Genomic DNA, 13,826 nt, shown 5'->3' with positions numbered 1-13,826 from the left:
TTATGGTTCAGTGGGTAGAGTGGCCGTCTTGTAACTGGAAGGTTGCCGGTTCGATCCTCGGCCCGTTGAGCTCATGTCGAGGTGTCCCTGAGCAAGACACTGAACCCCTAATTGCTCCTGGTGGGTGGTTAGCGCCTTGCATGGCAGCTTCCGCCATCAGTGTGTGAATGGGTGAATGTGACGTATCATGTAAAGCGCTTTGGATAAAAGCGCTATATAAATACAACCATTTACCATTTTACCATTTAAGTATAGTGAAATGTAGACTCTTACCTGTTCTTTGTGAGCCAAAAGTAAAAGCAACTCTGTTCAGCAGTTCCGGTTTTGCATACTGGGTCTCATCAGCCAGCACCCAGAAGCAGCTCTCTGACATTTCCTGGGGACGAATCTGAAAAGACAAAATAACAGTTCAGAATTCTCAGTGATCACAAGATTCAGTATTTTTACTCATTATTGAGTTTTCATAAAGAAACAAAAATGAAACGCAATTAAATTTCAGTCACATATTGAAGCTACAAAAGACACAGTAATACATCACAAGTAGAGGAAGAGGGGCAACACAAATTTTTAAAAAGTTGAAATGGAAATTTGGTAATAAATATGTTAATTTGTTTGACTTGCTTTCCACATTAACATGCAATTAAATGCCCAAAAAGAAAGCCTGAAGTTTTAACCCAGCTGAAACTAACAGCCAAGTTCTGTGAGAAAATGCATGCAAGATATTAAGAAAAACAAATCTGGGCTGAGAACACATTTAATTTAATTCAATGTCCGCTGAAGAATATTTTCAAAACAAGGCCCTGCATAATTAACACCTTTTCTCTGCACATTTATCTAAATATTTGTATACTGTTTTAAGGACTCAATGTACCATAATCACTCAAAAGTGCTTGTTAATATTGACTTGGGGTCCTACTGGAGTCAGGTGAGATGTGACACTAACAGGATGTATATATGATGCTGTAACTCATAGATGTTTACAGTATAGTAGTTATTAAGAAAGTGACAAACCAGTAGTGCAACTCTGCAGTGCTACTACTGAAGAAGTTTAAGAAACCAGCCTTGTCCCAAACATAACCATATGTGGTGGTGGGGGGTGGGGGGGTGGGGTGTCTCCTACAGCTGTACAAAAGACAGGTCTTCTTCATGTCACACTAAAAGGTTCACTTGAAATTCCAAACATATGGTTTAGTTTGCTGAACACCTGTACTGCTGTAAATCGGAGATTAAATTATTAATCAAACCACAAACTAACACTCACTTGTGGTGTGAACTAATACCGCTCCGCAGAGAACAACATCTGTAGCGGTACCACGGAGGCTGCTCTGACAATAGCGTCTGATCATCTGTTATTTTCAATTATTACTGGCTTGGCACAAATGTAAAAAAAGTTGTTGTTTAATTCTTTGAAAAACATCTGTACTGTTCAGTTGCTGCCAAGAAACATCAGGAACAAAGTAGAGAGCTGAGAAAAGGGCCACTATAAATACATGGCCTAAATTTGTAGTTTCTTGTCAGAAAGTTTTTCTAAACCACAATACAGCACAGTGGGAAAACAGCTCTCTTTATTCTTTATACTGTAGATCATTTAATATAGAAATGTGCAATATGACCAGTTATGAGAGGTATATTATACTGCACTGTACTGTTTTTTCTGATATCATGTCTTCCCTGTGTACAAAAGCACGGTTGGATAAATATTAAAAACATCATGCAGTTTCTTACCTTGGACCAGTTGAGGCGCTTCATGGAGGTCTCAGGCTTGAATTCTTTCTTAGGCCTGAGGCCATAAGGCAGAGCGTTGGGTGTGGGTGAGCCGAAACCACCTCCAAACCCTGGAGGAGGTGGCGGGGGGCACCAAATGGAGGAGGCATCCCAGGTGGTGGAGGAGGCGCAGCGGGGCAGCCGGGTAATGGAGGCGGTGGAGGGGGTGGAGGGGGAGGTGGCACCCCGGGCGGTGGAGCAGGGGCTGGAGACCCAGGCGGGAATGCTGAGGAAGATAACGCCTGTCCAGCCTGGGCAGAAGTCAGAGCCACAGGCACAGCTCCGAACTGAAGAAATCACGTATGTAGAAACACACGGACAAAAATACAAAAAAAAAACTAAGCATGTTATTCAAAATAGGACGGCTGAGGTCTTCTTCTCCATATTCGAAACAATTACTTCATGGCACCAAATGGCAGCCTGCAATCAAACAAACGATCTTATAACAACAACATTGCCATTTAAATGTTGAAGATGCCCTGTTGACTGCCTTGAAGCGAGGCACTTCAACACTAAGCTCATGTCATTTTTTTATTACCAAATCGCAATCACCAGATCTTAATGCCTGTAGCTTAAGGCTCAGTGCCATAGAATTTCACTTAGAAATTCAAAATCCAAAACTGTTGCAGTTTAGCCTTGGTTTTGGTCTCTTCGGGGGTTTAATTCATAATAAGAAAATGAGACCAACTGTTTTGCGTTAGCTCAGAATGTCACAAACAAGCAGGCAAACGCCAAACATACACATTTTAGGAAACTCAAGATTATTATTTTGTTTAACTTTAAAATCTAATTGGACAAAATTCACCTTTCTTGTCACATTCCTTTATCTGGGCAGTGGCACCAGCCACATTTATGATCCTAATTTAATTCTGGATATAAATAAATCATCTATGTGTGGGATCCTTTCCCAAAATTGCATTTTCACACCGTCTTTAAAACTATACAGGTTGTTTTTTTAGGTCAAAGGTCCTTTTTTATTTAAAGGTCAAATAATATTTTTCAGCAGCTTTTCTTGCTTTTCCTTTTTCTAGTTTTACAAATGCTATTAAATGATTCTTATCTCATCAGCAGACTGTTTTGATGCTTGATTCCAGTGAACACTGCTTGATAAGAGAATATTTTGCTTGTTTACAGTGCAGGGAACAGTGTTAAATTAAACCTTCCCCAAAATAAATAGAATAAACAGTGGATTCCCATGTCAGAAAAAATGACTGAGACTAGACAGAAATAAATGGGAGCAGACAAAGTAAAGCAACTTCCAAGTGGTTAGCCCACAGTATGCCTTCCTGTCTAATACCATTGTGCTATGGATAACGGAGGCGTGTTCTCTCAACCATCCAGCAAAAGCCAAATGCTCATAAACAGTCCAGATTCTGTTCAGAATGTATCCACGATGATTTGTTTTTTCCAAAGCTAAAAATCAAATGTTATAACCGGCCCTACAAGCTTTGTAAATTGTATCATACAGAGCAAATGGCTTATTGATTCGTGCACCAGTTTTAGATTAAAGACACACACTAAAGGTCAGCTCTGGGCCCTTACTCTGCCACCGCCTCTATAGGGAAGAACACCTTTGCTGAATTAACAAGTGTGTGCATGCGAGTGTGCTGGTGAGAATAGGACTGACATGGACCAACAAAGACAGAGACAAAGTGGGTGTGTATGTACCTGCACGGCTGAATGTAGCATCACCATTTAAACCGAGGTAGTATTTGAGTATTCATTCTGTGTTTGCACTCTCAAATTGAAAAATTATCAGGAAAATAAAAAGGAAGTTCTTTCCCCCTCTCTGAGTGTGTAGTTATCTTGCAGTGCCAGAGTGTGGGAGCAACTCTCTGGAGTGTTTTTTTTTTTTTTTTTTTTGGTTGGAGTGTGGGGTTGAAGAGAGACCCAGTAGTAAAGCTGAAGGGGTTGTCAGAATAAATTGCTTTTAGAACAATTTCCTCTTATGGGATAGAGATCAGAGAATTAGAAATGGCCAACGTGGAGGACCGGTCAGTGTTCTCATTAGACTTAGTGTCAGCTAACCAGTAGAGCAGCTTCCACGTCAAACGAAACTGCAGGCTCCAGTGGATAAAACCCCCACCCCAACCCACACCCCAAAATAACAAGAACGCCTCATAATGAAAAGTAAGAAAGCAGGCTGAATTGCTATTCTGTTTCAGATTTTGAGGGTTTTGGTGAGTAATCAAACCCCAGCATTTTCTTACATGTTACATCCCATATAGAATAAAAGCAAATTTGCAGAAGTTGACAATGAAAACTGAGATAAACTGGGTATACCTGGGACCTGAAGGCCTGAAGCTCTGCTTGGAGTTCAGATATTTTTTCTTCACACTTCACTTGCTGAGCTTGGGCCTCCTGTCTGCTGAGAAACTCCTCATCAAACTAAAGAGAAATGCACATCCAGATTAATCACACAAGAGCACACTTATATTAAAATCATGCAACTAGGAATTAACATAAGCAGTGCATGTTAAAGTGTTAAGTCTAGCAGTGTAATACATTTTATATAATTAACATTAATTTTAGCTTGATTGCTCTCATTTACTGATTAAATTTCAACCTTTTGTCAGTGAGCCCTAATCAAGATCTACAACCTGCTGCTAACCTGACTTTAACTGATGAAGCCAACCCATTTGAATTCAAGTGAAATGCAAACATGTACATCTGTGAAGAGCTTTAATCTCAACCTAATAGCAAGTTACATTTGTATTCTTTATGTTTTAAATCTGATCATGAAACCATTCACCTAAATATAACAGCACAAGCTGGAGAAGACATTCAAAACTGGACAGAAAACTTATTTTTTTGATGCAAGATGATATAAAAAGAAAAGGTTTTACTGGCAACACACTAAAAAAAAAAAATCTAGGGCACATGTATAACATAACTGTTACTGGCAAAACTACTTTTTACCACACATTACAAAAATGTCCAGTTTCCTTGACAGTAATAAGGATTTTGAGCGTTTAAGGATCAGTAGCACAGCATGATGTCATATTCTGTAATGCTCACTTTCAAAGGAACTCTTTTTCATGACATTAACTACTAATTTTTTTACTCTAAATTTACAGTTATCCGTTATGTTTATGGTCTTGTGTTACTTTAATAGACTCCCTGAGGATTTGGCAGTGTTAGCTTTGCTTCACAGCAGTTCAGTTTTATTAACAGATGTTATTTTATACAACAAATTGGTATAAATGCTAGCATGTCATGGTTGTGTGTTGTCCCAGTGGTCTAGAGGATATACAGGAGAATGAAAATCTTACTTGATTTTTAGTCAATACTTGCCTTCTGTGCCAGTTCTGAAGCTCTTTGTTCATACTCATCCGTTCGAGCTTTATCCACACAAACCTCTGAAAACAGAAAAAACAGAACTGTCAATGCTTTGTTTAAGAATCCTGAATGTAAATAAACTACTAGGAATCTGCAACTTGCCTAAGAGGTGGCTGAAGTCAACATCTAGACGTTTGCGGTAGCTGAAGTCGGGGTCAGTGCCACTACGGTGGAGCACAATTTGAGAAACACACTCCTCGATGATCTTAAAGTATTGGGGCCTGGGTGTCGAGACAAGTGGGACAAGAAAGTCAAGAGAGACACTGAGAAGAAGACAAAGGGGCTTATTTTTGTGCCTGCCTAACAACCTCCGTAAGCAGCGCTCCTAATATTTAGTGTTTTCCTGACCTTCAGGTTTACTTTGCCCTGCTGTAAAGTAAATTAACCATTTTAATTAATCATTCGCCTGCCAGTAGATGCATTTAAATTACCTCTTAAAATTATGCATGGCTGCCTGCTGTGTTTACCTTACATCACCTGCAAAGGACACTGGGCTGCTACAAAGAAACATAGCAACAGACCTAGCAACAAAGCAAAATAGAGTTCCACAAACATCCGGTCAGCTATGCAGCGGACATCATATGACAGCAGCTGTGTCATTGCTTCCTTTTAAATGTTCTTTTAAACAAGACTGGCATTTCATGCTTTATTCATGAAATGCACAATGGTGAAAGTGATACTGTGTCACATTTTACATCGTGATCTGACCATTTATGAATTGAGATGCGGTAGAATTCTAACTGTAAAAGGATCCGATTGATGTGGTCACATAAACAACTTTAGCAATTTATTTAAATTCGTATCAAATTGTAAAAAACGCACACCACCTACTTCTGGCTGCAGACTTGTGGTGCGGTGTTTTCATGTTATGCCAATTTGCACCATTTAGACAGCAATGTGATTCCCAGGAGAGGCTTTTTACATTTGTTGAATAGTTGCAATGCTTTCCTGTGATGGTACACTTGTAAAGCAAAGTTTATGTTCTACATCATCAAGCACTTCTGAAGTGAAGTAAAAAAGCATGTGTGCTTGAGGATACAGTCAAGTCACCATCATGGTTGTGCATGTGCAGAACCTATCCACGTATGCATATCCCCAATTGCAGTATGCACTGAAGTCCTGCAAGTTTGGAGCCACACATGGAAACCCTGCATTAGCTTTAACTGTCTTACCTACATAAGGTGCATGCTAATTTTACACAAGTGCAGTCTTTATTTCTCTTCTTTAGAACAAATAAACTTACAAACAGCCATTTATATACCTTATACTTAGAGCGTAATATAAGCACTGTTTTGATCTTGCTAAACAATGGGGAATACACACCATCCTATTAGCAGTTGCTGAATAATTGCAGTTCAATTGTGTCATATGGCTCCGTTGAACACACTAATCACAGAATAACCGAGGGCTAGCCTCAATAAGCAAAAGGAAAAATTATACTACAACAACAGATGACATGCAACGCTGGGAGCCACAGTGCTACTGCAAGTTAAAGAGAAAGTGTCTGTTTGATCTGCTCATTATCTTACAACAATGCCACTGAGAGTCCTAATCCCTTCTACACCAAATCATTAACTAATACTTTGATACTTACAAACGGTGATTAATTTGGGACATTGGACTCTTCTTAAAATGATGCAGAGATTGGATCTGATAGTGAATACCGTGTCTGACTTTGAAGATGAGCTGCATCATCGTCTGAATGCAGACTAAAATATTAACAGTGGAATAAGGCATGATATCGGCCAAGCTACTGATGTTTATTATCGTTCTGTGACTTTGAGACCCAAGGTAAAAGGGGACCATATATCCTTGACGCCAAGCATTCCAAGAGTACAATAACTACAAATTACTGTACCAGTCAGCTCCAAGATATGCAGTGCATTCAAAGGATCACATTTAGACATGATGCCGAATGTGCTCGTGGTGAAAATGAATGACGTCTAGAGCATGACAGAACTACCAGAACAAAACCGGTGAACTTATTTTGAAGAAGAAATGTAGGCCAAGAAGAGAGTGGTTTAAAAACAAAAAAGTGCTAAAAACATAGGACTAAAATCCCAGGGAAAAATACTCATGCCACTAAACTAGATTTCTTTTATATTCCTGGTGTTTCTAAGGTAAAATTATAGGATGTGTTCGTGACTTGACATTATGAAGAAAACACTAAAAGATGAACAGTTAAACCTGCATGTTGTAGGCAAAAGAGGACATAGAAATAAAGAAACATCACCATGCTTTTATTACAGTGTAGAAATAGTTCTAATTTTTAAGAATAATGTAATTAGCCATTTTCTCACTGATGCCTCATTTTAAATGTCAGTGTGGTCAATCTCACAGTAGAGCTGTGGTCACTAACCTGGTCTGTGGTTCATTTTAAAATTCTGTCACCATGAAATAAAGTAAATACATTTCGCAACATAGTGCACAGCAGCAGTTTAGTTCTCCTTTTCTCAATAATGTGGGGCGCATTTCTGTGTAAATACACATGAAACATGTTGACAGAAGGTCAACGGTCCAAAAGTGCAGCTGTTTATAATATGTACATTCACAAGTAAAGTTCAGGTATTGGCGGAACAATCACACAGAAATCGAAGTCACATGTAAACATAGCAGAGATCAGAAAGGAGCTGGGATCATGTGTAGCATCGTCTCACTTTGCCAGCCCATTCTGCAGAACATAATGATCTGTCCACACCACACTATCATTCTGCTATAGGAAGGAAAAACTTGCTTTGGCTTGTTTGCATTTCTTTAAACCAATCACAGTCATCATGGGCGGGATAAGCAAAAGAGTAGACTTCGCTGTTCTCCCAGAACAGTGACTGGTGGAATTGTTGTGGCGTTTTTGCAGGGAGACAAGCACTGTAAATAAACTGGATAATCCAGTGGGGAATAAAAAAATAAATAAAACTACCGGTAGTAGGGCAGCCTTGATCCAAAAATACTCTGCAAAACATTTTCATTTTTTTCAGTTAGTCAAACTACATGTAAAGAGAGAAGACAAGTTGCTTATTCTGATAAACAAGGATCCCCAATTAAAAGAAATCTGCATTTGTTACTTTTTTTTTTTTAACGATCTCACTCTCTATATTCCTTATAGAATAGGTGTCAGTCTTGACAGAGCTCCATATACATTTCATCAGCATATGGAGGTGGAAGGCTTGCCAGGCCTCTGGTACCCAATTACAGTTGCTAAGCTATAATGGGGGCACTATTATTCCGTTTTTGATGGAGGGGTTAATGAACGGTCAACTGACTGTACTGTTGCAATAATAAATTCCACTGATAGACTGCAGAATGGAATACTGAATTGATGCAGAAACATAACTTATATCATGGTTAACTGTTACTGTAATCTATGTGGTTCAACAGGTTATCTTTCAGAGGATAAATGAAGATGAGTGAGAAGTGAACATAGGGCAGCAATATGCGACTTTGCGTGGACACTGGACTATTCTTACAGAGTTACTAAATAGACTGCATTGATGGTGGCAGTCACAGAAGCGCCGGTGTTTAGCATTTCATAATGAGTTCAGATGAAAACAATAAACACACAGAACCAGAACAGAGTATCAGACAGGTGTTGTTTTTGGGTGGGAGAAAAAAAAAACTGCAGGTGATGCATTTCGTATTCTTCAGATAAAAGCTCCATCTTTTGATCAAGCTAAGGTTTAAGTCACACCCAACTGTGCGCGAACCAACATAAAATAAGCCTTTGAAAAGCACCATTAATAGGCGATGAGAAATGCTCTGGAGCCATGGCTGCTGTAGATGGCTTGGAGATGAAAGAGAAAGCATTCTCTTTGTTAACCAATGTCATTGAGAGGATTTAAGGCAGAAGGAGTTATACCCCCACAAAACATAAGCTTTTCACCAGAGCACATCATTAACAGGGTTCAGAAGGGCTGAGACATTTGCATGTGTGGGCAAATTTATGTCAGTCATCATTATTGTCACATGGACCATGAGTTACAATGCTATACTCTCCTAGCACCTTCGGTCTATAAAGAATCAATTTCATGATAGAGTTGATTTTTCCCAAAAAAAAAAAAGTCTAGAAAGTCAAAGTCATAGACATATAGAGCAATGAGGTGCATGAGAGAAAGGAAAATGAATAAATAAGTCTGCATGCTTCATCACACTTCAGATTATTACTGTTCAGTTGTGTTTGCTGATTTTTACTGACTAAGTAGTCATTGCGTATAAGCCAATCAGGTGCTGCAGTATAGAGGGAAATAAGGCTCTGCACTGCTGTCCTTCACCATACTCTGCACAATACTGAACACATCCCCCGCATCAGTGCAGAGAGTCAAGGACTCGTATGGAAGCAGTGCATTATCACATGAAAAAAGAAGCTACTGAAGTTAAAAACAAATGAAAGAAATATGGAATACTATTTTTAACTCTTCAGCATCTTGACAGGAACACTTGATGTGCACTGGATGCCATGAACATTTCCAACCTATATTAGCTACATTTACAAGGAACAGACACTCAATCAGACTTGTGATTTCTATGCTTCGGTGTATAATGATGAAAAGGATATTCCAGTTCACTCTTGATGTCTTCCAGTCTATGAGAGAACTCCATCATGTCCTCTTCTTTGTGCTCTTCAAACACCTTCAGCTGAATGTCAAGAGCCTCATTCCTAATGGCTATTAGTTGCTAAGGATGGATCAAGGTAGAAAAAGAACAAAAGGTAAAACAGATGCAAAGAGATAAAGAATTAAGCAAACTAAATTAGAGATAAAGACCCGAGACCCTCTATGACATTAGCACCAAAAAGAGAACACTGAGGCCAAGTCAAGACAAGGAGCTTATTTTAAGCACCATTATTCATCAAGATATAAAGGTGTATATCCTTTAATATATTTGTTTCCTTGGCCACAACAGCAACAATGTTTACAACAGATAAACACGTTAGGTAGATATAAAAGCCAGTGGGTAGATTATTAGCAAAGACACTAGAAACTTTATTGGTTTCTGGCTGCTGCACAGAAAGAGGACGTGCAAACTCTTCTTTGTGTTTCATAAATTATTTGCTGGAGCAAATCGACAATATTTCACTGAAGTGGACAACTCATTTAAATATTAATACAAGGTAAGAGTAAGTTTGTATTGTGTGTGCACGTGTGGAGGTGTGTGCGTGTGTGTGGTCATATTTTGCTTACCGGCAATATCTCTTTCAGGCCACAGCGCATAAATTCATTTCTAATGTGCAGCCTGAAGTCCAACTCATCAGGAGATGTTACTAGCGCATTGATGAGCTGCATGCATGCCACCTGCAACATGGAGGGTAAACACAACAAAGGAGAAGAAAGGAAAGGTAAGAGAGAGAACCAAAGAAAGAGATGACAGACGTCTTCTTCCAGAAGTTGATGAAAAGCATGCTGGCATGCATTCTAAATGAGTTATGTCCCTTGGAAGCAAAGGACCATAACTAATGCATGTCTATTTTCTCCAGTCACCAACTGGGGAGGGGTGATTTTAATATTAATGCAACAACTGCAGAGCCATACACACAAAACTAACCTGTCAATTTAAGGGCAAACTCGCTCTTTTGGAAGCTGTTTTTCGCTCCCCTACGAGTTCGGTTTACTACACAGGGACCGCTGCATCCTGTGACTCTTCAACTCACTGGGCAAACACAAACAGGAAAATCAATTATTGATCAGTAAAGCAATCCACTCATGTGTGAAAAAGAGGGTATGGCTATGCTAGATATTCAGATGCCTTAAGGATCATTGTCAATTTGGTAGCACAGGCTTACACTTTCCAACCCTGAATAATGGAGGACCTTTGTCTTAACTGTGCAGCTACACAGACTATGCTCATTAGTTGGACAGGATGAAAAGATTTTCCAGAGAAGCCGTATCTTAATTTGAATGGTCCAACAACAATTCTTTAAATCCTGATACTGATAACTATAAGTAAAAAGTTACATAAATAATAACTGGATACATTGTCAATCTAGACATTGCATCTACCAGAAAGACAGACTGAAAAATAAACCTATACACACTGATATTAGCTCTGTATTGCTCACTGATGAAACAAAGTTCTGAGTGAACACTGTTGGGATTTCTTCAGTCCGTCTCAACTGTCTGCACCTATCAGACTGATTCTTTCAATACAACGGTGCAAATAATTATGGGCAGACTTTTATTTCTGTCCTGTCTGTGCTCACAGCATCACTAAAGTGGTGGTCTGTACAACTGAAGTATTGGTACTGCCAGTCCATATGTAGCAGTAGTAAGAGCCTTATTTTTCATAATATTAATGCTGTTGCCTCTGCACATGGTGGGATCTTTTATATCTTGATCTACACGTGCCTCAAATAATGTGTCATTTTAGTCTTTAACATTCTGAAAAGAAAAAGTTTAGAACTGAAGAGGTGGCAGACTGAATATGCACTCACACACGATAGTAAGATATATCCACATAAACAGCGATTTTCTCTCGTGGGCAAAACTGAAGCTGAAGATTAAATTCTGAAGTTCTTCGAATTTATTGAAGTAACTAATAATCAAATCAATTTTGGATGCGAGTTAAATTGAGTTTGGGATATCCCTCCCCTGCATCTGTCCTTATTCAACTGCAGATAGTAAATCGCATAACAGCTTCTCGACTCGCTCTTATTTCAGAGTTGCTTGTTTTTAAATTCATTGACGAAGACATTTAACAGCATGTGTCCAAATATTCTTCAAGAACAATTAATGAACACTGACTAAAATGAAACATAACAAAATTATAAAGAAAAACAATACACAGCCTCTATTTGTCATTTGCAAAACAACAACATAGCAATGACAAAATAACTATAACATTCTTGCAAAACAAGACTTTATAAGGCCACAGAAAATAAAGGTATCCAAGCGACTCCTGACGGCTGTGATACGTTGAAATGGTGAAGCTACAAACGTTCTATGGATTTTCAGTGGAAACTGAGGGAAACAAAAAGTGTCAGTGGCTGTAAATGTACTTTACACTCACTTGTAATTGAACTGAGCGATCTCGTAGTCCTTGCACAATGGGACTGAACCTCTCAATGGCTCGCCATTCCCCTGCTGTGGTGATGGCTTCAAGGACCTTCTCCAGACTAAACGAGAACATGAAATGCATGAGCAAACAGCTGAGAAAGAAATGAAGTAATACATTCTTTTATAGGGATTTCGACTATAAGCTGTCTTTCCTTCTATACTGTATCCAAGGGTCCTTGGACTGAGCCAGTGCCATTAGTACTGAGGAAAAAGGGCATTACAGGCCGATCGCTCTCTCATTGTTCTGTAAGGTTTTGTGTTTTAACACATTTTCCAATCCACCATAGCAGGTCTTTTATTTCATTTGATAACAAGACATAATAGATATTCCTTCTTTTCATTAAAAAAGCATTTTTTTGGAGTGTCCGAATATGTTTTTCAGATTAGATCCGTTAGCTTGATTTTGACTTCAGTGACATTTCTCTGAGAAATGTGCCAAGTTGGCTACAACAATTTTGAACAGAAATAATTTAGGTAATCTATATTATAGATTTTGTCACTTAACGTTCAGTCCGACTCCCGCGCATTGTCTAACTTGCAGGGACACATTTATTTGCCAATGTTTCAATGCTACACCTTCATCCGGCAAATAGTGTTAGACAGTGTGAGGGAGTCTGATTGAAACTATTGCATATGCTCGTCCCTCTCCTAAACTCCTGTCTCATGAAAGAAATGTTTGAAGGGTTCCTTTGGTTTAGACTTTTTCACTTCGACATGCCACTAGAAAGTGTGAAGAATATTGGAAAGACTGGATGACTTACTTGAATCTGAACTTTACTGAATTTTCTATCGCACAAAAGCGAACAGAATCTAATTCAGAGTACAAAGGAATAAAAACCTCTCTATCCTTAAAAAACACCATGGCTGACAATTATGCTCACACAAGACCTACAGATCTTTATTATATTTTTCATGATGTCAAGTATTTCACTTTACCTAAGATGACCCTCTCTATGATCATGATCATCATCTCTATGATGTTTAAAAAATAGATATCCTGTAAAAGCAGTTAGCCATAGATGGTGACAGAATGGAAGTCGTACGTGTTCTCTTCGCCCACAATGCAGATGGCTGACAGCAGCTTTACCACGTCCGTCATCGTGGCAGACTGGGGGATCAATGGCCCTTGCCAATAAAGCAAGACTTTTCTCCTCACCCAGAATTCGATCCAAACCGTACTGCAAAGAAAGAAAAAAAAACAAAGCGTGATTACCCACATATTCAGCAGTTTGGTCCATTTGCAAGAACAAAAAAATACAGTGTCACACTAAGTAATTAAAATGAAATGTATCACCAAGGAATACAAGATAGATTTATGTTCTTTGTAGATACATATCTGTACTCTAAATATGTCTGAATGATCACATTTTGACTGCAGCAACATTCATGCCAGCGACTTCCCTTCTTTCAGCAATGCATTACACAGAATATGCAATACCATCAGGAGGCCTGCCCAATTCATTCAACTTATGATGAAATGTGACAATTTAGGAATATGTAATTTGTTTTTGATTAAATTGAACAGAGAAAACACAATCTTGCAAGAACACCACCATTCCTAAAATTAATATTGTTTTTGTCAAACAGCACTGGAATACGGTAGCAATTTTGCACAATGAAGAACAGTGCTGACAACATTCAGAATGGCAACCATTGTTGAACAGTGAGAATTTGGGTGAA

At 38.7% G+C, this 13,826-nt stretch overlaps 1 protein-coding gene across 1 annotated transcript in view; it reads right to left on the bottom strand.

Annotated features, from left to right (window-relative positions):
* The window catches only part of LOC110952640 (protein diaphanous homolog 3-like), a 165,909-nt gene that overhangs the window by 120,671 nt on the left and 31,412 nt on the right, over positions 1-13,826 (bottom strand). Inside the window, 14 exon segments of the mRNA XM_051944694.1 lie at positions 274-388; positions 1,726-1,856; positions 1,859-2,051; positions 4,048-4,152; positions 5,059-5,123; positions 5,206-5,327; positions 9,291-9,313; positions 9,316-9,338; positions 9,341-9,405; positions 9,653-9,771; positions 10,278-10,388; positions 12,100-12,205; positions 13,190-13,258; positions 13,260-13,324. Of these exon segments, the coding sequence (XP_051800654.1) occupies positions 274-388; positions 1,726-1,856; positions 1,859-2,051; positions 4,048-4,152; positions 5,059-5,123; positions 5,206-5,327; positions 9,291-9,313; positions 9,316-9,338; positions 9,341-9,405; positions 9,653-9,771; positions 10,278-10,388; positions 12,100-12,205; positions 13,190-13,258; positions 13,260-13,324 (1,312 nt within the window).

Source organism: Acanthochromis polyacanthus, chromosome 2 (genome assembly GCF_021347895.1).
Source record: "Acanthochromis polyacanthus isolate Apoly-LR-REF ecotype Palm Island chromosome 2, KAUST_Apoly_ChrSc, whole genome shotgun sequence".
In the NCBI taxonomy this organism is placed as follows: Eukaryota; Metazoa; Chordata; class Actinopteri; family Pomacentridae; genus Acanthochromis; species Acanthochromis polyacanthus.
This window is presented reverse-complemented; position numbering and strand designations above follow the sequence as displayed.